This window comes from Microtus pennsylvanicus, chromosome 3 (assembly GCF_037038515.1).
Source record: "Microtus pennsylvanicus isolate mMicPen1 chromosome 3, mMicPen1.hap1, whole genome shotgun sequence".
NCBI classification, from domain to species: domain Eukaryota; kingdom Metazoa; phylum Chordata; class Mammalia; order Rodentia; family Cricetidae; genus Microtus; species Microtus pennsylvanicus.
In genome coordinates, this window is record NC_134581.1 from 33,288,585 (window position 1) to 33,313,193 (window position 24,609).

At 39.3% G+C, this 24,609-nt stretch overlaps 1 protein-coding gene and 2 long non-coding RNA genes across 3 annotated transcripts in view; all 3 read left to right on the forward strand.

The window, feature by feature from the left end:
- LOC142846974 (uncharacterized) overlaps positions 1–6,029 on the forward strand; it is a 46,582-nt gene extending 40,553 nt beyond the window's left edge. Inside the window, exon 3 of the long non-coding RNA XR_012910102.1 lies at positions 5,940–6,029. This is a non-coding gene — a long non-coding RNA (uncharacterized LOC142846974). The remainder of the gene's footprint in view (positions 1–5,939) is intronic.
- Positions 6,030–7,437: 1,408 nt separating this feature from the next.
- LOC142846975 (uncharacterized) lies at positions 7,438–9,721 on the forward strand. The gene is made up of 3 exons (XR_012910103.1): positions 7,438–7,498; positions 8,185–8,209; positions 9,623–9,721. It is a non-coding gene; the product is annotated as an uncharacterized LOC142846975 (long non-coding RNA).
- A 3,187-nt stretch (positions 9,722–12,908) lies between these two features.
- The window catches only part of LOC142846732 (uncharacterized), a 34,943-nt gene continuing 23,242 nt past the window's right edge, over positions 12,909–24,609 (forward strand). The window contains exons 1-8 of the mRNA XM_075967558.1: positions 12,909–12,917; positions 13,561–13,585; positions 14,983–15,096; positions 17,636–17,706; positions 18,393–18,417; positions 19,833–19,937; positions 23,089–23,162; positions 23,806–23,830. Of these exons, the coding sequence (XP_075823673.1) occupies positions 12,909–12,917; positions 13,561–13,585; positions 14,983–15,096; positions 17,636–17,706; positions 18,393–18,417; positions 19,833–19,937; positions 23,089–23,162; positions 23,806–23,830 (448 nt within the window). The remainder of the gene's footprint in view (positions 12,918–13,560; positions 13,586–14,982; positions 15,097–17,635; positions 17,707–18,392; positions 18,418–19,832; positions 19,938–23,088; positions 23,163–23,805; positions 23,831–24,609) is intronic.

The window sequence follows — 24,609 nt, forward strand, 5'->3', positions numbered from 1 at the left end:
TAGGAACAGACCTGCCTGGATAGCAGCTGTTGGATGTCATAATATGGAACTGACCTCACTTTGGAAGTTCTATGACACGCTGCTGACTTGTACTTGCCTCAGTTCTGAGTGCCAGTATACTTTGAGAGTTTGCTCGGAGTACATGCATAAAAATTTGAGATTGATAATTGTGTTTGATTTAGAGTATAATGGGGAACTGTTGTGCCAGTCGAGGTATGTCATTTCTAGCCTTGGAGTACTTCTTCATTTAGACTGGTTAATATTTCTCAAATTATCTTTTTTAAATATATATAACTTTGGCAATGTTAGAATAATGTTTTATTATATATTGTGTTATTATATTTTCTGTGAAATATTTGACTTTAGAGTTTAATGTGTGTATAGATATATGAGTGTATTTTATCTATCTCTCACTCTATATATACACACACAAATTCATATTCCATCCTTTGAGCTTGTTCTTAAGATTTACCTATATATAAATACTGTAGCACTCTTTCATAGATATACTGTGCAATAAGTAAGGTTCTCTGTATTGAAATTATTTAATCTCAAAGAATTGGAGAAGTAGAGATATTATTATAAATTTCACACTTGTAATGTGATTGTTTTGTCTTGCCTGAATGATCACTATTTCAACAAAAGAAGTAGAGACTCAGATGACTGATAGAGACTGGTGAACTAACTAGAGAGTTAATATTGTTTTACAATCATCAATGCATATAAAGAGTACATATATAGCGAACAAAAGGAATTGCCTGAAAAGGTCATTGTGCTCTGTGCATGTGCAGCTCTGAGACGATGTGTTAACTCTTATTGTTGTTTTCATGTGTTACATGGTTTAGTTATTGACCTGCTTTCAGAGCTCTTTCACAAAATTGAGCTATATATGTCTTCATGAATCGATCAAAACCTAAATATAGAGGTGCTCATATTTGTGAAGAGTCTACAAATCCTGACACATCACTTCAAGGGAGGGCTGAGGCCTTCCAAATAGGGAGATCTTTAATTGATGTCTAATGGCAATACACATGTGGCCTTTAGAAGTGCAGAGACCTTGTGAGCTACACTCTCTGAAAGAGTAACATAAAAGTACTCAGGATATCTACCCAGTTTCAAGAATATGCATCATCCTTGAGCAACTCTTATGTAGAGCTATGTTAAAGGACTTGAATGGTCAACAGAATCCAGACTCTTATTCTTCACCAGTGCAGCTCCTTCTGAATTGGTTGCCACAAAACACCTGAATACAAAAGTTCATAGAATTAAAAAGAAAGACTAGAAGATGAAAGAAGACACAGTGTGTTTATTACTGTTCTCCACTCTTGAAAAAAATGGTTGTTGTATGTCAAAGAATGAATGGATTAAGAGTTACACATATGCCTCATGCTAAATTGACTTCTTCAGTAAAATGTATATATTATCAAAGCTAAAATTATATGTTCTTTATGATTAATACAGAATCAGCAAATATCAGTTGATGGGGGTTGAAATATGCTTGTGAGATATGCTGAAGGGATTGTCAGTTCTTCCGGGTTTCAAAATGATCTAATAATTGGTGGCAATATGATTTTCAATTGCAATATGTATTTTAATGGGGAGAGTGAGATGGCTCAGTAAATATTGGTACTTGTCACCGGACCTGATGTTCTGATTCTAACCCTAGAACCCACCTAATGGGAGGGGAGAACTGGACACAAAATGTCCTCTGATTTGTTCCCTTCCAAACTAAATAAATGTATATGTTTTTGAGGTATGTATTCAGTAGTTACATACTTAAACAAATTCTCACTTTGCTTTTTTGTTTAATGTACCACAGTAAGCAAAACCACAGGTATCAATTGACAGTTGGGAGTTTGATTTAAACAGAATGATGCCTCAAGTAAGGAATCAGTCATGTGTCTACAGTTGCTGCATTTAGCTGTGACCTCTTTAGTTTGGGGTTTTGTGTTCCAGGCTGTGTCTAATCTTATTTTATTTAAGCAGATATCCATGTCACCTAGCTCCATTTCCAAAGAAACTGCTATGAAAAAAATCAGGATTCAAGCCCCTGTGTCAGCTGGCTATAAGTCAGCCATGGAAGACCCAGTCCAGGCTCTGTCCTTGTTCTGGGATCTTTTCTTCCTCCTCCTCCTCTTCCTCCTCCTCCTCTTCCTCCTCCTCCTCTTCCTCCTCCTCCTCTTCCTCTTCTTCTTCCTCTTCTTCTTCTCCTCCTCCTCATCCTCTTCTTCCTCCTCCTCCTCCTCTGTTCTTCCTCCTCCTCCTCCTCCTCTGTTCTTCCTCCTCCTCCTCGTCCTCCTCCTCTTCTTCTTCTTCTTCCTCTTTTCTTCTTTTTCCCCTTCCTCTTCCTCCCCTTTCTCCTCCTCCTCCTCCTATTTTCTTCTTCCTCTTCCTCCTCTTTCTTCTCCTCTTCCTCTTCTCCTTCTCCTTCTCTTTCTCCTCCTGTTCCTTCTCCCTCTTCTTCTTCTTCTTCGAATTCTTCTTCCTCCTCCTTCTTCCTCCTGGAAATGAGCCTTATGGGGTGAACTTCAACTGATTTTTATTAAAATTGTAAATTTTAATATTCAGAAGTTACGAAAACAGTGTGTTTAAAGCTCACCAAACCCATATTAGTGGGTTGATTTGTGATTTCCAAAAGTGATGAATAAACTAAGGCTCAGAATAAGTGATGAGGATCCTTACATATGCAGTACAAAAACTGCATTAACACCACCAAGGGCACAATAATCATGGGAGAGCATCAAAATTTCCAAAATCTGCCTGCAATAAGTCAAAGCAACAGGAATTCCCACACACTGCCATGACTACCACAGTGGTCAGAATGCCTGGGTAGTGAAATTCACCTGCTTGCAGAAATTAGCAAGTATGAAAGAAAATAGTCCATGCTGTGGTACAGATCCCAGATTCTGTGCTAACTACTCCTGTATTGAGATTGGATGGATGTGTGTGAACTGGATTTGTGCCAGATTCAACTGGTTCCTTCCAATAAAACCTGAAAAGCTTTAAGGTGTTTAGCAACATTAATATAGACACAAAATCAACACAATTTGGACACTGTGTCCACTAAGAATTCCAGTCTCTACATAGATGTTGATCTATACTATATGACTTTTCAGGCAATAAGGGGTTTTTGGTTTTGGTTTTCGCTACTTTTTTTGAGACAAGGTCTCTGCATGTCTCTCCCAGAACTATCTACATATATACCTTTCTGACCTAAAACTCACCTCTGCCTGTAGAGTACTCTTAAAAAGGGGGTTCACTATCACACCCAGTGACACTATGCATTTAACAGTGAGGTGTACTCTCTGTGCTCCAGGAGTTTTCTTCTTAGTTGTGATTGGTCCACATATTTTCAGTGTGACCACTCAGATACATATATTCAGCAGTGAACCACATATGACTTATTTCAAAAGTATTTTATGCATAGTGCAACTACACTTTCAGTACTTGGTTGAACTGTAGTTTGATTAAGGGAAGCAAGTATTCTAAAATGGGATGGAGCTTCTGACCCAGTTGCCTCAGTGCATGCTGAGCATGTCTAGGACCTCAACTTTGATTCCTAGTTCTGCTTAAAATGAACCCAGGGTGAGTCAATCCTATTAATCCTTGTCCTTGAGATGTAGAAGGAGGAGGAACATATGTTCAAGGTCATTCTTTGCTATGGAATGAATTTCGGGATAGACTAAAGTAGAGATCTTTCCTGGAAAAAGAAAACATAACAATATAGACAAGGTATGAATTTGGTGAGCAAGGCATGAACAGGTATGGGTTCACTCTCTGTGCTTCTGTACATAAGGAACCAACACAAACCTTATGCTACCTGGAGTCACTCATATGTAGCCGGCTCTTCTGCCATTTAACATACACCACATGCAATTTTGTAGTATAATGTCCATTTCCTTGAGGGCAAGCTTTCATTGTGTGTGTGTGTGTGTGTGTGTGTGTGTGTGTGTGTGTGTGTGTGTGTGTGTATGGATGAAAGAATATATACTTGTGTGTCCATGTTTTTAAACTGACAAATCCCACAGTATGTCAGTGTATAGCAGCCTAGTGTACACCACACAGAAATAAGGGAGTTTATAAATTTTATTGTGTTTATGTGACTCTAAGACAGATTTATATGCTCCTTATAAGGTACAAAGACAACACAACACAGCCATGTTGCTCTTCTTTTTTTAATTAATTTATTTATTTATTAAAGATTTCTGCCTCCTCCCCACCACCGCCTCCCATTTCCCTCCCCCTCCCCCAATCAAGTCCCCTTCCCTCATCAACCCAAAGAGCAATCAGGGTTCCCTGCCCTGTGGGAAGTCCAAGGACCACCCACCTCCTTCCAGGTCTAGTTAGGTGAGCATCCAAACTGCCTAGGCTCCCACAAAGCCAGAACGTGCAGTAGGATCAAAAACCAGTGCCATTGTTCTTGAGTTCTCAGTAGTCCTCATTGTCTACTGTGTTCAGCGAGTCCAGTTTTATCCCAGGCTTTTTCAGACCAAGGCCAGCTGGCCTTGGTGAGTTCCCGATAGAACATCCCCATTCTCTTAGTGAGTGGGTGCAGCCCTCGCGGTCCTGAGTTCCTTGCTCATGCTCTCTCTCCTTCTGCTCCTGATTTGGACCTTGAGATTGCAGTCCGGTGCTCCAATGTGGGTCTCTGTCTCTGTCTCCTTTCATCGCCTGATGAAGGTTAATATCCAGGAGGATGTCTATATGTTTTTCTTTGGGTTCACCTTCTTATTTAGCTTCTCTAGGATCACTAATTATAGGCTCAATGTCCTTTATTTATGGCTAGAAACCAATTATGAGTGAGTGTATCCCATGTTCCTCTTTTGGGGTCTGGCTTACCTCACTCAGGATAGTGTTTTCTATTTCCATCCATTTGCATGCAAAGTTCAAGAAGTAATTGTTTTTTACTGCTGAGTAGTACTCTAATATGTATATATTCCATACTTTCTTCATCCATTCTTCCATTGAAGGGCATCTAGGTTGTTTCCAGGTTCTGGCTATTACAAACAATGCTGCTATGAACATAGTTGAGCATATACTTTTGTTGTATGATAGGGCCTCTCTTGGGTATATCCCAAAGAGTGGTATTGCTGGGTCCAGGGGTAGGTTGATCCCGAATTTCCTGAGAAATCGCCACACTGCTTTCCAAAGTGGTTGCACAAGTTTACATTCCCACCAGCAATGGATGAGTGTACCCCTTTCTCCACAACCTCTCCAGCAAAGGCTATCATTGGTGTTTTTGATTTTAGCCATTCTGACAGGTGTAAGATGGTGTCTTAAAGTTGTCTTTATTTGCATTTCCCTGATCACTAAGGAAGTTGAGCATGACCTTAAGTGTCTTTTGGCCATTTGAAGTTCTTCTGTTGAGAATTCTCTGTTCAGCTCAGTGCCCCATTTTCTAATTGGGTTTATTAGCATTTTACAGTCTGGTTTCTTGAATTCTTTATATATTTTGGAGATCAGACCTTTGTCAGTTGCGGGGTTGGTGAAGATCTTCTCCCAGTCAGTGGGTTGCCTTTCTGTCATAGTGACAGTGTCCTTTGCTTTACAGAAGCTTCTCAGTCTCAGGAGGTCCCATTTATTCAATGTTGTCCTTAATGTCTGTGCTGCTGGGGTTATATGTAGGAAGTGGTCTCCTGTGCCCATGTGTTGTAGAGTACTTCCCACTTTCTCTTCTATCACGTTCAGTCTGTTCGGCATGTTGCTCTTCTTTTAACACTTTCACAGTGACATGAATTTATGACTTAACTACACCATCAGTGTAAAGCATGCTGAAGCATACACTGCACTCAGTGATCTTTCTGAAACACCACTGACTCTGATAACAGTGCCTGATACGGTCATGAGATAATATGTATAAAAACAGAATCATTGCTGTTTTTCTCTGTTTTCCATTATTGAAGCTTATAAAACTGTCTCTGCTGTTATTACATTACTAGTATCCAATAGCTTGGGAAAACAACATCAGACGGATGCTGAAGGACCTCAAATCCTAGCTGGCACTTCAACAGATAAACCTAAACATCAAATAGAAGGTACTGTTGTAATGTATTAATTTAATTGAATGATATTGGGTAGTTGTACAGATTGATATTGTATTGCATGGGGGGAAAGATGATGATCTTAGCAGTAGTTTCTTATGTAGATATGTTAATTTTCTTAATTACTCAGTTGAAATTTAACAAAAAAATTAAAAATAAATTTGAAGTTAGCCTATTAGAGTCATTGAGTAACAAGAAACATAGGAAAGGAGACTTGATCTTGTGTTTGCCATTGTCACTTCACATGATGCCTACAGGAATAGGTGAGCCACCCTCTCTATTACTTTCTCCCAGAAATCTGTAATATAGATGAGGTGAATGTAACAATCTCTAGGTGGACATGGTGATTGTCAAGATTGTCAAGAGTTTGAATAAAATTTGAAACAGATAAGAGGATTTCTGGCCTGACCCAAGGCTTGTTGGTCCCTGGAGTAGTGTGTCACACCCTGTGCTTATGAGAAAGAACAGTAGAGACACGGAAATGGAAGGAGGGCTCTGTGCTTTTCCTCTTCCAAAGGCATCATGGTAGTGTTGTCTTTGTCAGCTTTAACTCGAACACTTTGTCTAGACAATGTTCTCTAACTCCCAGATATCCAGACATTTTCTGAGCCTTAGTCATGGGTGTTTTATGTCTTTCATTAACCCGCAAGTATCTCTCTCTCTCTCTCTCTCTCTCTCTCTCTCATGAAATGAAATGAAATGAAATGAAAATGACCAATGCAGATAACAGAAAAGAACCATTTTTAGAAAAACATGCTAGGAAATGCCGGTGAGACTCTAGTGGAGTTGTGGATCAGACCTTTACTTCATGTACATATGACATAGTCCACTGCTGGCCAGCTAATACTGAAGAGAGTAAACATTATCCTAGCACTCAAAATCATCTAAGGGAATGAGTGTGCTTCATGATTTTTATCATAAGAGTCAGTGATATATAAGAGTCAGTGATATGGCTCAGCAGTAAAGGTACTTGGTGCAAGACTGCTGACTAGAAAATGAACTTGGTGGCTTCTGTGCCTAAGAGAACCAGACACAGAAAGGTCAAATCTTCTGCATGCACAGCCAGATTTGGGGCCTCCCAAGCAGAATAAATGCATAAAGAAATTTTGAAAGATTTATTTCAACTTTTCAACGTATTGCAGATTCTTTGACAATGCTTTAGCCTCCCAATCCCTAGAAGAAAAAAAATCTGTTCCTCATTTATCTGCATATATCTTATCCTTTCGTTATCTTCATGGAAGACAGTCCCACAATAAGCAAGCCTTTTCGGTCATTAGGTTTAGTCACCTGTACTGCTAATTCCATGCACTTTCCCCCCCATCAAGCAAAGGTCCTCTGCAAATAATATTCAGTTCTCAGAGCTAAGAGTCGCTTTCTGTCCCCTAGTGTCACCTGAACCTTCTAAGAGTTCAGCTTCACCAGTGGAAGAGAAAAAGCCACCAGTGAAAATGGCGAAGGTAAGAGGGTGTTCCTTTCTCTAAGGCAAAAGGCTTACCTCAGTGGTGCCCTTATATTTCAGTGGGTATCACATTTGAAACCTGAAACTGGTCTGAGGTGACATGGATATTAGAGGTCTTTTTAGCTAGAGGGGGACTGGAACTGTATCAAACTGGTCTTGATTCAAGACGGCATATGCCACTTATGTCACAACTTTGTATTCTGCTTTATGAGCAATCCCACCAAGGTGTCAGCCGCTAATTTACACTGGTCCTCATGTTTTTAAAAATGTTACTGGCTGAACACTGAACATCCTCAATCTGGACACAGTAAGCTTCTACCACTTCAAACTTTGGATCTTATACTCGTTATTTCTAAACCATAGTCTCTAGAAACATCTTATTAAAAAATACAAGTTTTCATAAGTGGCATGTGATAAAGGTTGTGCCCCTCTCAAGGCCAAACAGGTTTGCCTGATGTGCCATTGAGTAAGAAAAGAATGAAAGGAGCTAGCTTTTGTCACAAAGAACATAGTCTGACATTTTCTATGACACCACCAAATAATGTACCCATTAATAATCTTTACTGATCTACTCGGTTCTGATTACAATTATAGCATATCAGTAGGTGCTATATCCAATGGTTTTGTAAATGATACTCAGCATGATCATGGCATTAAATATTTTTCTTTCTTATTTATTGGCAGGGGAAATCCAAAAAACGCAGATATGGTATGTATTGTGAGATCACTTTTCTAAGACACGATTTAGACAGGAATTTTGTAAACAGTGGTTGTATTTTGTAGATTGCAACACTCTGGTCTATGATATTTAATGATATGAGAATTGTGGTTTTAAAGTTTGTTAGTTTTTAGGGGGTGGTAGGAGAAGGTTTATACCATGTAAGAAATGATGGATATGTCTATTGTCCTTCTATTGAACAGCAATCCTTTCTTATTTTGGGAAAATGTGCTACAATTTTTGTCTAAATCTTTGTTACCAGGAAAATAGCATTCCATCTCCCAACCCAATTTCCAGCATCTGATACGTAAATTACATTCAGAATACAACTTACCTACACAAATGTGTTCAAGCCTCATCACAGATATACAGGGTCAATTCTATATTGGTGCCCCTCTATAAATGAATAAACCAGAGCTCAGAGATAATGATGAGGCTTCTTAGCTATGTATCTCAAGAGCCACTTCTTATGGCCTCAAAGGAACAATAATCCCCTTGGAAGAAAGAAAGAGTTCTACCTTCTTGCAGCTGCCTGCACTAAGACACATTAATAGGAATCCACACACGACATTATCTGCAATAGTAGTTAAAATCTTAGGTAGTGTCACTCAGTAGTCATCAGTCACAGCTTTGAAAGTTATATATGCACACATCTTCTTTTCAAAGTACAGATCATCAAGATTAAATAAGTACACAGGAGATTGTTGTGAATAGTCCAAAACTGGTTTTTATTAGCCATTCTAATTCTTAATGTTTTTCTCCAGAATATACTGGAGAAAAACATTAAGAGATTAGAAAACATAAGAATAGGCAAAGGGAGGCCTACAATTTAGGGATGGTGTACACTGAGAATTATAGTCACCAATTACAGGATTACCTGAACTATCTCATTCCTTGAGAATACAGTGTTTTGTTTTGTTTTGTTTTGTTTTGTTTTTGAGACAGGGACTTACTGTGTGTCCATAGCTATCCTGGAACTACCTAATGTAACCACTGGTCTGGATCTCACACTACTTCACCTGCCTTTGCCTACGGAGTGCTGTAACAAAAGAAGTGCATCCATTGGGAATACATCTTTAAAAGTTGCTTACACTCTATCCTCCACGAGTTTTTCCTCTCAGGGGTGGTCAGTCCCCATGATCTGAATGAGAACATTCATTAGGTACATATGTTCAGCAGAGAAAACACCACTGTCAGACTAACAGGAGTTTATGACTTACCCAAACCATCAGTGCAATGCATATTGGAGTATGCAGTACACTCAGTGATCTTCCTGAAACACCACCATAACTCTCAAGTGTGTCTGCAGAAGCGTCATGAGATAGCATATAGAATTAAAAAGACTTTCTTCTATTTTTTGCTATGAAAATCACATAACTGTCTCTGCTGTAAATGTGTTCCCAGTGTACAGAATCTGGAGAAAACTCAGCCGTAAACACCGTGTTGTTCCTGAAGGATCTCAGGTCCAAGTTGATACCTCTGTAGTAAGACCACAAAGTAAAATGGAAGGTACTGTTGTAATGCAATTATTTCATTGAATAATATTGTATAGTTGTATTGTATTGCACAGGGGAAAAGATGATGATCTTAGCAGTAGTTTCCTATGTAGATAGGGTTAATTTGTTTACTTCTTTTGTTGAATTTTAACACTACATTTAAAAATAAATTGAGTTTTTTTATTACAGTCATTGAGTAGCAGGAAACATAGGAAAGGGGAATCAATCTTGTCTCTGTTCTTGTCATTTCACCTTGTGCAGACAGGAATAGGTGAGTCACCCTCTCTACTACTTTCTCCCAGAAACCTGTAATGTAGATGGCCTGAATGTAACAATTTCCAGGTGGACATGGTGATTGTCAAGCGTTAGGACAAAATTTGAAACAGATAAGAGCATTTCTGGTCTGACCCAAGGCTTGTTGGTCCCTGGAGTAGTGTGTCACACCCGGTGCTTATGGGAAAGAACAGTAGAGACACGGAAATGGCAGGAGGGCTCTGTGCTTTTCCTCTCCCAAAGGCATCATGGTAGTGTTGTCTATGTCAGCTTTAGCTTCGCTTTGCTTCTGGCTCTGACATTGAAGGCAGAGTTTTAACACCGAACACTTTTCAGCATTTGTCCCTACCAAATGTCCAAGGCTATGACTGTGCTTAGTAGCTCTCCATGGAAATTGTGCCTAAGTTGTGTGATGGAATACTATGACCAGACACAATAAGGAAGGGGGTTTTCTTTGCTATAATTTCATGAATGTGATGCACATACTTGCTGAGAAACCATAGATACAGGACCCTGAGGCAGAGCGTCAATGAAACAAGAATAAATAAAGGAATGTTATGCTCAGCTCACCTCTCCTTATTTAATCGTGGATCACAGCCCAAGAAACTATACCACTAACAGCAGAACAGTTTGCTTCCTCAGTTAGCCTTGTCTTATATATAGTCAGACTTCAGGAACGGAATCTTATCAACTCAACTATCGATATTCACTGTCCTAGTCATAAAGTATTGTGGTCATTTTAGGCTTTTGATATTGTGTGATATTTGAACACTGTGTGAAGCTGTGTCACTGTGATTGGTTTATAAAGAGTTGAATGTGAAATAGCCAAGGCAGGGAGTTGTGTGGGAATTCCAGGTACAGAGAGAACTCTGAAAAAAAGAGAAGTCAAAGTTGCCAGATAGAGGTGGAGAGGAAATAAGAGATGCAAGATAGAATATAGGTAATGCCTTGTGATAGAACATTTATTAAAATAAATGGATTAATTTAAGTTAAAAGAGATCATTAGGAATAAGCCTAAGCTATAGGCTGAGCTTTCATAATTAATAAGAAGTCTCTATTTCATTATTTGTGAGCTGGCAGCCCAAAAGGAAGGAACAGGAATGATGTAGAAAATATTAGGGAGCACATTTTAAGGTTTCTATGTCAAGATCTAATTTGATTACTCAGATATCCCAGCACTAAGAATGAAAATATAAGACTCCCAAAAGAACAAGGAAATGAAATCATGGAGGATGAACTTAGTACATTGCTGACATTTTCCTAGTAAACAGAGTAGAATAAAGACAAAAGAGAAAATTGGAAGGAAATCATGCCATGAGGGTGTTCCTGGCTGACTCACCAGAGTAGCTGCCTGTGTGGTCCAGTTATTAGCAATCAGCATTCTCACCACCAAGGTGTGGCTAGCTCAATCCGTAGAGTATGAGAATCTTAGTATCGGCGTAATAGGTTCCTTTCCCAGGTTGGATGCCAGATGTGTCAGATTTCTTGGGGAGGACATCCAGACATGAGCAGATTAACTCTCCTGGCACCAATAATATGTCCTAACACTTCTGTTGTCAGAACTTTAGTCCAAACATCTTGGCATGGTCTGACATTTCTCATCTTTCCTGGGGCATAACCTTTAGATCCAAGGAATCTCTCCTTCAAGCAGCTTCACTGTCACTCTCCAGCAGGCTCCCAGAAAGGCTCATCAGAAGTATGTTTGCCTCTCTTGGAATCTTTTATTCTGGAGATGGATATGGTTCCCTTTCATATACAGACTATATCTGTAGGTTCAGCTCAGTTCTACCTAATTCTGAGCTATATGTGTGACAGAGACAGTGGAATCCAGTTATGGCACCTGCCCTTCAGTTTTTCTTCTTATTACCTCTCACGCCATCCTTCACCAACCACTTCTCTTTCATAATTGCCATGTGTTTTTTGGGCAAGCTGTGGAGGCCTATGTGGTTTATTCTGCCAGTTACAGTCTTGGAGAATCTGTGTACTTTGAACACTTTGTTCGGAAAATGTTCCCAAACTCACACACATGTTCTGAGCCTCAGGCCTGGGTCTATGTCTTTCATTAATCACCAAATGGCTCTCTTCTCTCTCTCTCTCTCTCTCTCTCTCTCTCTCTCTCTCTCTCTCTCTCTCTCTCTCTCTCTCAATCTCTCTCTCTCTCTCTCTCTCTCTGATCTCATGAGCTGAAAAAACCACTTGGGAGAATAGAAAAGAACCCTTTTCAGAAAATAATGCCTATAAAGACAGTTGAAACTCTAGTTGAGTTGTGGATCAGACCTTTACTTCATGTACATATGACATAGTCCACTGCTGGCCAGGTGACCCTAAAGAGATAGAAATTATCCTGACACTCAAAATTATCTAAGGGAATGATTGTACTCTGTGATTTTTATCATAAGATTTTTTATGGGGCCAGTGATATGGCTCAGCAGTAAAGGTACTTGCTGCAAGACTGCCAACTAGAAAGTGAACTTGGAGGCTACATGAGAGACTAAGAGAGCCAGGTTCAGAAGGTTTAAATCGTCTACATACACAGCCAGATTTTGGGCCTCCCAAGCAGAATAAATGCATAAAAAATGTTTGATATATTTATTTCAACTTTGAAACATATTAAAGATTCTTTGACAATGATTTAGATTCCCATTCCCTAGAAAGAAAAAATATGTTTTTCATTTATTTGGATATACCTCAGCCTTTTGTTATCTTCCTGGAAGACAGTCCTACAATAAGCCAACCTTCGCAGTCATTAGGTTTAGTCACATGTACTAATTCCATGCACTTTCCCCGCCATCAAGCAAAGATCCTCTGCAAATAATATTCAGTTTTCTGAGCTGAGGTCGCTTTCTGTCCTCCTAGTGTTACCTGAACATTCTAAGAGTGGACCACATTCACCAGTGGACCAGAAAAAGCCATCAGGGAAGATGGTGAAGGTAAGAAGGGTGTTCCTTTCTCTAAGATAGAAGGATTAACTCAGTGGTGCCCTTATATTTCAGTGGGTATCACAGTTGAAACCTGAAACTGTTCTGAAGTTGCATGGATGTTAGAGGTCCATTTAGCTAGAAGAGGACTGTAACTGTACCAAATTGGTCTTGGTTCAAGACAGCATATGATATGCCACTTATGTCTCAACTTTGGGTCCTGCTCTATGAGCAATCCCATCAAGGTGTCTACCTCTAATTTACACAAGTCCTCATATTTTAAAGATGTTACTGACTGAACATTGGACACCTTCAAGCTAGACACGCTATTTCTAACACCTCAAACTTTGTGTCATATAGTCAAGTTATTTCTCAACCATAGTGGTAAAGGTTGTGCACCCCTCTCGAGGCCAGACAAACTTGCCTGACATGCCATTGAATCAGAAAAGGGATGAAAGTTGCTAGCTTTTGTCACAAAGGACAGAGTCTGACATTTTCTGTGACACCATCATATAATGTACCCATTAATAATCTTTGCTGTCTTCTCTGTCCTGATTGCTGGTATACCATGTCAGGCAGTGCCAAAACCAAAGGCTTTGTAGACATTACTCAGCATGATCATGGCGTTAAATATTTTCTTTACTATTTGTTGCAGGTGAAATCCAAAAAACGCAGATTTGGTATGTATTGTGAGATCACTTTCCTAAGACAAAGTTTAGACAGGAATTTTGTAAACAGTAGTTGTATATTGTGGATTTTACAATTGTATTCTGAGTTACTTGATGATATGAGAATTATGGTTTTAGAGTTTGTTAGTCTTTTGGAGAGTGGGGGTAGGGCCGAATGGCCACACCAAGCAATAAATGATGGCCACTTCTATGGTCCTTGTATTCAACAGCAATCCTTTCTTATTTGGAAACAATGGGCTCCAATTTTAGTCTAAATCCTTTTCACCAAAAATATAGCATGCCATCTCACGACTCAATGTTCAGCAACAGATCTATGAATTAAATTCAGATTACAACTTACCTACACATATGTGTTCAAGCCTCATCACAGATATGCAGGGTCTGTTATATGTTTGGGTGCTCCTATATAAATGAATAAACCAGACCTCAGAGATAATGATGAGGCTCCTTATTTGTGTATCTCTGGAGCAAGTTTTTATTCCCTTAAGAAACAATAATTCCCTTAGAAGAAAGAAAGACTTCTGCCTTCTTGCAGCTGCCTGCAAAAAGACAAATCAATAGGAACCCAAACACTACATTATCTGCAATACTAGTTAAAATCCTAGGTAGTGTCACTCAAGAGTCATCAAACAGTCACAGCTTTGAAAGTTAGATAAGCATGCATGCTTCTCTTCAGAGTACAGAGCATCAAAATTAAATAAATTCAAGGGATATTGGAGTGAATATTATAAAATGTGTTTATTAAGCCATTATGCATTCCAGTAAGTTCTGAAGAATATCATTAAGAGATTAGAAAACATCAGAATAGGTAAAAGGTTGCCGAAAATTTAGGGATAGCATACACTGAGAATTGCAGTCTCCCATTGCAGGATGATCTTTACTATCTCATTCCTTGATAATACCGTGCTTTGTTTGATTTTGAGACAGGGACTTACTGTGTGTCCATAGCTATCCTGGAACTACCTAATGTAACCACTGGTCTGGAACTCACACTACTTCACCTGCCTTTGCCTACAGAGTGCTGTTACAAAAGAAGTGCATCTATTGGGAATACAACTTTAAAAGTTGGTTACAATCTATGCTCCACGAGTTTGTCCTCTCAGGGATGGTCAGACCCCATGATTTGGATGTGAACATTCATTAGGTATATATGTTCACCAGGGAAAACACCACTGTCACACTAACATGAATTCATGACTTATCCAAACCATCAGGGCAATGCATGCTGGGGTGTGCAGTACACTCAGTGATCTTCCTGAAACACCACCATGACTCTGAAGAGAGTGTCTGGAGAAGGGTCATGAGATGGCATATAGAAAAAATGACTGCTATCCTCTATTTTATGCCATAAAATCACATAACTGACTCTGCTGTTAATGCATTCCCAGTGTCCAAAATCTGGAGAAAACTTAGCAGAAAACACCGTGTTGTACCGAAGGACCCTGAAGATGCTCAAGTCCAAGTTGGTAGTTCTATAGAAAGACAACATAGTGAAGTAGAAGGTACTGTTGTAATGCAATATTTTTTTAAATGATATTGGGTAGTTGTAGATTGATATTGTATTGCACGGGGAAAAAGATGATGATCTTAGTAGTAGTTTCCCATGTAGATAGTTAACTTGCCTGGTTCTTCAGTTGAATTTTAACAAAACAATTAATAAGTAAATTGAGTTTTTCTACTATAGTCATTGAGTAGCAAGAAACACAGGAAAGGTGGACACAATCTTGTCTCTGTTCTTGTCATTTCACCTCGTACAGACAGGAATAGATGAGCCACCCTCTTTATTACTTTCTCCCAGAAACCTGTAATATACATGAACTAAAAGTAACATCTCCAGATGGACATGGCTATTGTCAAGATTGTCAAGAGTTGGAATAAAATTTGAAACAGATAAGAGCATTTCTGGTCTGATCCAAGGCTTGAGGGCTATTTACTGAGAAACCATAGATACAGGAGCCTGAGGCAGAGCTTCAATGAAACAAGAATAAATAAAGGAGTGCTTATGCTCAGCTCACCTTTCCTTATGCAGTCGTGGATCACAGCCCAAGAAATTGTACCACTAACAGCAGAACAGTTTGCTTCCTCGGTTAGCCTTGTTAATTGAGGAAAACATAATTCTCTATGGGCATGTTCCAGAAATCTGGCCCTTATCACATTGTCTTTTGAGATCGACCATCACAGTGAACGTTACTGTTGTGAATGGTTTGTGGTTTCAATCTGTGATAAAGCCAGTCTTTCTGCTCCTGTGTACTCAAATGTCCATATAAATAAAGGACTTACAAAGTGGTCCTGGTGATGCAGAATAGGAAATCATGTCCCTGTGTCCTTTGGGACTTTTAGAGTAGTGCTTGCTTGGTCCTCTACTGATCATTTAGTCCTTCTTTAAATGACATCCACAGGTCAGACTACTAAACACATAGCATGATCCCTAGTATGGCCTCATTGTAACTCTAGCAGTGGTCTTTAAGTAGAGACCTCATGGATATGTTTAGCTTTTAGCAGTGTATGCTTCTTAAACTTAACTGGCATGCTGGTTGATTTGTGTCAAGGGAGGTTACAGGCTGATATCCCTTTGAATTAATGGATGATGACTGAAGAAACGATCTGTACTCATGCCCATACCTGATACTTTTATAGGCATCTTGGCTTCAGTCTCTATGGTACATAGACTGAGTTTGAGGGTTTCCCTAAAGTACTGCTGATACATATCTGAGGAAAGGATATAGACGGGAGGAGATTAGCTCTCCAGGCACCCATAGTATTTGTCTGTCCCTTGTGCTGTCCACACTCTTGGCATAGTCTGACTTGTCTCATCGTTCCTGAGGACAAAAGTTATAATCGAAGGAGTCTCTCTCATAAAAGAGACTTCACTGTCACTCTCCAGCAGGCTCCCAGCAAGGCTCATCAGAAGTATGTTTGCGTCTCTTGTATTCTCTTATTCTGCAGTTGGATATGGCTCCCTTTCATATACAGACTATATCTGTAAGTTCAGCTCAGTTCTACCTAATTCTGAGCTATACGTGTGACAGAGACAGTGGAATCCCGTTGTGGCACCTGCCCTTCAGTTTTGCTTCTTATTACCTCTCACGCCATCCTTCACCAACCACTTCTCTTTCATAATTGCCATGTGTCTTTTTTGGGCAAGCCATGGAGGCGTATGTGGTTTATTCTATCAGTTACTGTCTTGGTGATTTTGTATACTCGAACACTTTGTCTAGACAATGTTCTCTAACTCCCAGATATCCAGACATTTTCTGAGCCTTAGTCATGGGTGTTTTATGTCTTTCATTAACCCGCAAGTATCTCTCTCTCTCTCTCTCTCTCTCTCTCTCTCTCTCTCTCTCTCTCTCATCTCAGGAAATGAAAAAGATCAATGCAGATAACAGAAAAGAACCATTTTTAGAAAAACATGCTAGGAAATGCCGGTGAGACTCTAGTGGAGTTGTGGATCAGACCTTTACTTCATGTACATATGACATAGTCCACTGCTGGCCAGCTAATACTGAAGAGAGTAAACATTATCCTAGCACTCAAAATCATCTAAGGGAATGAGTGTGCTTCATGATTTTTATCATAAGAGTCAGTGATATATAAGAGTCAGTGATATGGCTCAGCAGTAAAGGTACTTGGTGCAAGACTGCTGACTAGAAAATGAACTTGGTGGCTTCTGTGCCTAAGAGAACCAGACACAGAAAGGTCAAATCTTCTGCATGCACAGCCAGATTTGGGGCCTCCCAAGCAGAATAAATGCATAAAGAAATTTTGAAAGATTTATTTCAACTTTTCAACGTATTGCAGATTCTTTGACAATGCTTTAGCCTCCCAATCCCTAGAAGAAAAAAAATCTGTTCCTCATTTATCTGCATATATCTTATCCTTTCGTTATCTTCATGGAAGACAGTCCCACAATAAGCAAGCCTTTTCGGTCATTAGGTTTAGTCACCTGTACTGCTAATTCCATGCACTTTCCCCCCATCAAGCAAAGGTCCTCTGCAAATAATATTCAGTTCTCAGAGCTAAGAGTCGCTTTCTGTCCCCTAGTGTCACCTGAACCTTCTAAGAGTTCAGCTTCACCAGTGGAAGAGAAAAAGCCACCAGTGAAAATGGTGAAGGTAAGAGGGTGTTCCTTTCTCTAAGGCAAAAGGCTTACCTCAGTGGTGCCCTTATATTTCAGTGGGTATCACATTTGAAACCTGAAACTGGTCTGAGGTGACATGGATATTAGAGGTCTTTTTAGCTAGAGGGGGACTGGAACTGTATCAAACTGGTCTTGATTCAAGACGGCATATGCCACTTATGTCACAACTTTGTATTCTGCTTTATGAGCAATCCCACCAAGGTGTCAGCCGCTAATTTACACTGGTCCTCATGTTTTTAAAAATGTTACTGGCTGAACACTGAACATCCTCAATCTGGACACAGTAAGCTTCTACCACTTCAAACTTTGGATCTTATACTCGTTATTTCTAAACCATAGTCTCTAGAAACATCTTATTAAAAAATACAAGTTTTCATAAGTGGCATGTGATAAAGGTTGTGCCCCCTCTCGAGGCCAGACAGGTTTGCCTGATATGACATTGAGTAAGAAAAGGATGAAAGGAGCTAGCTTTTGTCACAAAGAACATAGTCTGAGATTTTCTATGACACCACCAAATAATGTACCCATTAATAATCTTTACTGATCTACTCAGTTCTGATTACAATTATAGCATGTCAGTAGGTGCTATAACCAATGGTTTTGTAGACGATTCTCAGCATGATCATGGCATTAAATATTTTTCTTTCTTATTTATTGCAGGGGAAATCCAAAAAACGCAGATATGGTATGTATTGTGAGATCACTTTTCTAAGACACGATTTAGACAGAAATTTTGTAAACAGTGGTTGTATTTTGTAGATTGCAACACTCTGGTCTATGATATTTAATGATATGAGAATTGTGGTTTTAAAGTTTGTTAGTTTTTAGGGGGAGTGGTAGGAGAAGGTTTATACCATGTAAGAAATGATGGATATGTCTATTGTCCTTCTATTGAACAGCAATCCTTTCTTATTTTGGGAAAATGTGCTACAATTTTTGTCTAAATCTTTGTTACCAGGAAAATAGCATTCCATCTCCCAACCCAATTTCCAGCATCTGATACGTAAATTACATTCAGAAAACAACTTACCTACACAAATGTGTTCAAGCCTCATCACAGATATACAGGGTCAATTCTATATTGGTGCCCCTCTATAAATGAATAAACCAGAGCTCAGAGATAATGATGAGGCTTCTTAGCTATGTATCTCAAGAGCCACTTCTTATGGCCTCAAAGGAACAATAATCCCCTTGGAAGAAAGAAAGAGTTCTACCTTCTTGCAGCTGCCTGCACTAAGACACATTAATAGGAATCCACACACGACATTATCTGCAATAGTAGTTAAAATCTTAGGTAGTGTCACTCAGTAGTCATCAGTCACAGCTTTGAAAGTTAGATAAGCACACATCTTCTTTTCAAAGTACAGATCATCAAAATTAAATAAGTACACAGGAGATTGTTGTGAATAGTCCAAAACTGGTTTTTATTAGCCATTCTAATTCTTAATGTTTTTCTCCAGAATATACTGGAGAAAAACATTAAGAGATTAGAAAACATAAGAATAGGCAAAGGGAGGCCTACAATTTAGGGATGGTGTACACTGAGAATTATAGTCACCAATTACAGGATTACCTGAACTATCTCATTCCTTGAGAATACAGTGTTTTGTTTTGTTTTGTTTTGTTTTGTTTTTGAGACAGGGACTTACTGTGTGTCCATAGCTATCCTGGAACTACCTAATGTAACCACTGGTCTGGATCTCACACTACTTCACCTGCCTTTGCCTACGGAGTGCTGTAACAAAAGAAGTGCATCCATTGGGAATACATCTTTAAAAGTTGCTTACACTCTATCCTCCACGAGTTTTTCCTCTCAGGGGTGGTCAGTCCCCATGATCTGAATGAGAACATTCATTAGGTACATATGTTCAGCAGAGAAAACACCACTGTCAGACTAACAGGAGTTTATGACTTACCCAAACCATCAGTGCAATGCATATTGGAGTATGCAGTACACTCAGTGATCTTCCTGAAACACCACCATAACTCTCAAGTGTGTCTGCAGAAGCGTCATGAGATAGCATATAGAATTAAAAAGACTTTCTTCTATTTTTTGCTATGAAAATCACATAACTGTCTCTGCTGTAAATGTGTTCCCAGTGTACAGAATCTGGAGAAAACTCAGCCGTAAACACCGTGTTGTTCCTGAAGGATCTCAGGTCCAAGTTGATACCTCTGTAGTAAGACCACAAAGTAAAATGGAAGGTACTGTTGTAATGCAATTATTTCATTGAATAATATTGTATAGTTGTATTGTATTGCACAGGGGAAAAGATGATGATCTTAGCAGTAGTTTCCTATGTAGATAGGGTTAATTTGTTTACTTCTTTTGTTGAATTTTAACACTACATTTAAAAATAAATTGAGTTTTTTTATTACAGTCATTGAGTAGCAGGAAACATAGGAAAGGGGAATCAATCTTGTCTCTGTTCTTGTCATTTCACCTTGTGCAGACAGGAATAGGTGAGTCACCCTCTCTACTACTTTCTCCCAGAAACCTGTAATGTAGATGGCCTGAATGTAACAATTTCCAGGTGGACATGGTGATTGTCAAGCGTTAGGACAAAATTTGAAACAGATAAGAGCATTTCTGGTCTGACCCAAGGCTTGTTGGTCCCTGGAGTAGTGTGTCACACCCGGTGCTTATGGGAAAGAACAGTAGAGACACGGAAATGGCAGGAGGGCTCTGTGCTTTTCCTCTCCCAAAGGCATCATGGTAGTGTTGTCTATGTCAGCTTTAGCTTCGCTTTGCTTCTGGCTCTGACATTGAAGGCAGAGTTTTAACACCGAACACTTTTCAGCATTTGTCCCTACCAAATGTCCAAGGCTATGACTGTGCTTAGTAGCTCTCCATGGAAATTGTGCCTAAGTTGTGTGATGGAATACTATGACCAGACACAATAAGGAAGGGGGTTTTCTTTGCTATAATTTCATGAATGTGATGCACATACTTGCTGAGAAAGCATAGATACAGGACCCTGAGGCAGAGCGCAATGAGACAAGAATAAATAAAGGAATGCTATGCTCAGCTCACCTCTCCTTATTTAATCGTGGATCACAGCCCAAGAAACTATACCACTAACAGCAGAACAGTTTGCTTCCTCAGTTAGCCTTGTCTTATATATAGTCAGACTTCAGGAACGGGATCTTATCAACTCAACTATCGATATTCACTGTCCTAGTCATAAAGTATTGTGGTCATATTAGGCTTTTGATATTGTGTGATATTTGAACACTGTGTGAAGCTGTGTCACTGTGATTGGTTTATAAAGAGTTGAATGTGAAATAGCCAAGGCAGGGAGTTGTGTGGGAATTCCAGGTACAGAGAGAACTCTGAAAAAAAGAGAAGTCAAAGTTGCCAGATAGAGGTGGAGAGGAAATAAGAGATGCAAGATAGAATATAGGTAATGCCTTGTGATAGAACATTTATTAAAATAAATGGATTAATTTAAGTTAAAAGAGATCATTAGGAATAAGCCTAAGCTATAGGCTGAGTTTTCATAATTAATAAGAAGTCTCTATTTCATTATTTGTGAGCTGGCAGCCCAAAAGGAAGGAACAGGAATGATGTAGAAAATATTAGGGAGCACATTTTAAGGTTTCTATGTCAAGATCTAATTTGATTACTCAGATATCCCAGCACTAAAAATGAAAATATAAGACTCCCAAAAGAACAAGGAAATGAAATCATGGAGGATGAACTTAGTACATTGCTGACATTTTCCTAGTAAACAGAGTAGAATAAAGACAAAGGAGAAAATTGGAAGGAAATCATGCCATGAGGGTGTTCCTGGCTGACTCACCAGAGTAGCTGCCTGTGTGGTCCAGTTATTAGCAATCAGCATTCTCACCACCAAGGTGTGGCTAGCTCAATCCGTAGAGTATGAGAATCTTAGTATCGGCGTAATAGGTTCCTTTCCCAGGTTGGATGCCAGATGTGTCAGATTTCTTGGGGAGGACATCCAGACATGAGCAGATTAACTCTCCTGGCACCAATAATATGTCCTAACACTTCTGTTGTCAGAACTTTAGTCCAAACATCTTGGCATGGTCTGACATTTCTCATCTTTCCTGGGGCATAACCTTTAGATCCAAGGAATCTCTCCTTCAAGCAGCTTCACTGTCACTCTCCAGCAGGCTCCCAGAAAGGCTCATCAGAAGTATGTTTGCCTCTCTTGGAATCTTTTATTCTGGAGATGGATATGGTTCCCTTTCATATACAGACTATATCTGTAGGTTCAGCTCAGTTCTACCTAATTCTGAGCTATATGTGTGACAGAGACAGTGGAATCCAGTTATGGCACCTGCCCTTCAGTTTTTCTTCTTATTACCTCTCACGCCATCCTTCACCAACCACTTCTCTTTCATAATTGCCATGTGTTTTTTGGGCAAGCTGTGGAGGCCTATGTGGTTTATTCTGCCAGTTACAGTCTTGGAGAATCTGTGTACTTTGAACACTTTGTTCGGAAAATGTTCCCAAACTCACACACATGTTCTGAGCCTCAGGCCTGGGTCTATGTCTTTCATTAATCACCAAATGGCTCTCTTCTCTCTCTCTCTCTCTCTCTCTCTCTCTCTCTCTCTCTCTCTCTCTCTCTCTCTCTCTCAATCTCTCTCTCTCTCTCTCTCTCTCTCTCTCTCTCTCTCTCTCTCTCTCTCTCTCTCTCTCTCTGATCTCATGAGCTGAAAAAACCACTTGGGAGAATAGAAAAGAACCCTTTTCAGAAAATAATGCCTATAAAGACAGTTGAAACTCTAGTTGAGTTGTGGATCAGACCTTTACTTCATGTACATATGACATAGTCCACTGCTGGCCAGGTGACCCTAAAGAGATAGAAATTATCCTGACACTCAAAATTATCTAAGGGAATGATTGTACTCTGTGATTTTTATCATAAGATTTTTTATGGGGCCAGTGATATGGCTCAGCAGTAAAGGTACTTGCTGCAAGACTGCCAACTAGAAAGTGAACTTGGAGGCTACATGAGAGACTAAGAGAGCCAGGTTCAGAAGGTTTAAATCGTCTACATACACAGCCAGATTTTGGGCCTCCCAAGCAGAATAAATGCATAAAAAATGTTTGATATATTTATTTCAACTTTGAAACATATTAAAGATTCTTTGACAATGATTTAGATTCCCATTCCCTAGAAAGAAAAAATATGTTTTTCATTTATTTGGATATACCTCAGCCTTTTGTTATCTTCCTGGAAGACAGTCCTACAATAAGCCAACCTTCGCAGTCATTAGGTTTAGTCACATGTACTAATTCCATGCACTTTCCCCGCCATCAAGCAAAGATCCTCTGCAAATAATATTCAGTTTTCTGAGCTGAGGTCGCTTTCTGTCCTCCCAGTGTTACCTGAACATTCTAAGAGTGGACCACATTCACCAGTGGACCAGAAAAAGCCATCAGGGAAGATGGTGAAGGTAAGAAGGGTGTTCCTTTCTCTAAGATAGAAGGATTACCTCAGTGGTGCCCTTATATTTCAGTGGGTATCACAGTTGAAACCTGAAACTGTTCTGAAGTTGCATGGATGTTAGAGGTCCATTTAGCTAGAAGAGGACTGTAACTGTACCAAATTGGTCTTGGTTCAAGACAGCATATGATATGCCACTTATGTCTCAACTTTGGGTCCTGCTCTATGAGCAATCCCATCAAGGTGTCTACCTCTAATTTACACAAGTCCTCATATTTTAAAGATGTTACTGACTGAACATTGGACACCTTCAAGCTAGACACGCTATTTCTAACACCTCAAACTTTGTGTCATATAGTCAAGTTATTTCTCAACCATAGTGGTAAAGGTTGTGCACCCCTCTCGAGGCCAGACAAACTTGCCTGACATGCCATTGAATCAGAAAAGGGATGAAAGTTGCTAGCTTTTGTCACAAAGGACAGAGTCTGACATTTTCTGTGACACCATCATATAATGTACCCATTAATAATCTTTGCTGTCTTCTCTGTCCTGATTGCTGGTATACCATGTCAGGCAGTGCCAAAACCAAAGGCTTTGTAGACATTACTCAGCATGATCATGGCGTTAAATATTTTCTTTACTATTTGTTGCAGGTGAAATCCAAAAAACGCAGATTTGGTATGTATTGTGAGATCACTTTCCTAAGACAAAGTTTAGACAGGAATTTTGTAAACAGTAGTTGTATATTGTGGATTTTACAGTTGTATTCTGAGTTACTTGATGATATGAGAATTATGGTTTTAGAGTTTGTTAGTCTTTTGGAGAGTGGGGGTAGGGCCGAATGGCCACACCAAGCAATAAATGATGGCCACTTCTATGGTCCTTGTATTCAACAGCAATCCTTTCTTATTTGGAAACAATGGGCTCCAATTTTAGTCTAAATCCTTTTCACCAAAAATATAGCATGCCATCTCACGACTCAATGTTCAGCAACAGATCTATGAATTAAATTCAGATTACAACTTACCTACACATATGTGTTCAAGCCTCATCACAGATATGCAGGGTCTGTTATATGTTTGGGTGCTCCTATATAAATGAATAAACCAGACCTCAGAGATAATGATGAGGCTCCTTATTTGTGTATCTCTGGAGCAAGTTTTTATTCCCTTAAGAAACAATAATTCCCTTAGAAGAAAGAAAGACTTCTGCCTTCTTGCAGCTGCCTGCAAAAAGACAAATCAATAGGAACCCAAACACTACATTATCTGCAATACTAGTTAAAATCCTAGGTAGTGTCACTCAAGAGTCATCAAACAGTCACAGCTTTGAAAGTTAGATAAGCATGCATGCTTCTCTTCAGAGTACAGAGCATCAAAATTAAATAAATTCAAGGGATATTGGAGTGAATATTATAAAATGTGTTTATTAAGCCATTATGCATTCCAGTATGTTCT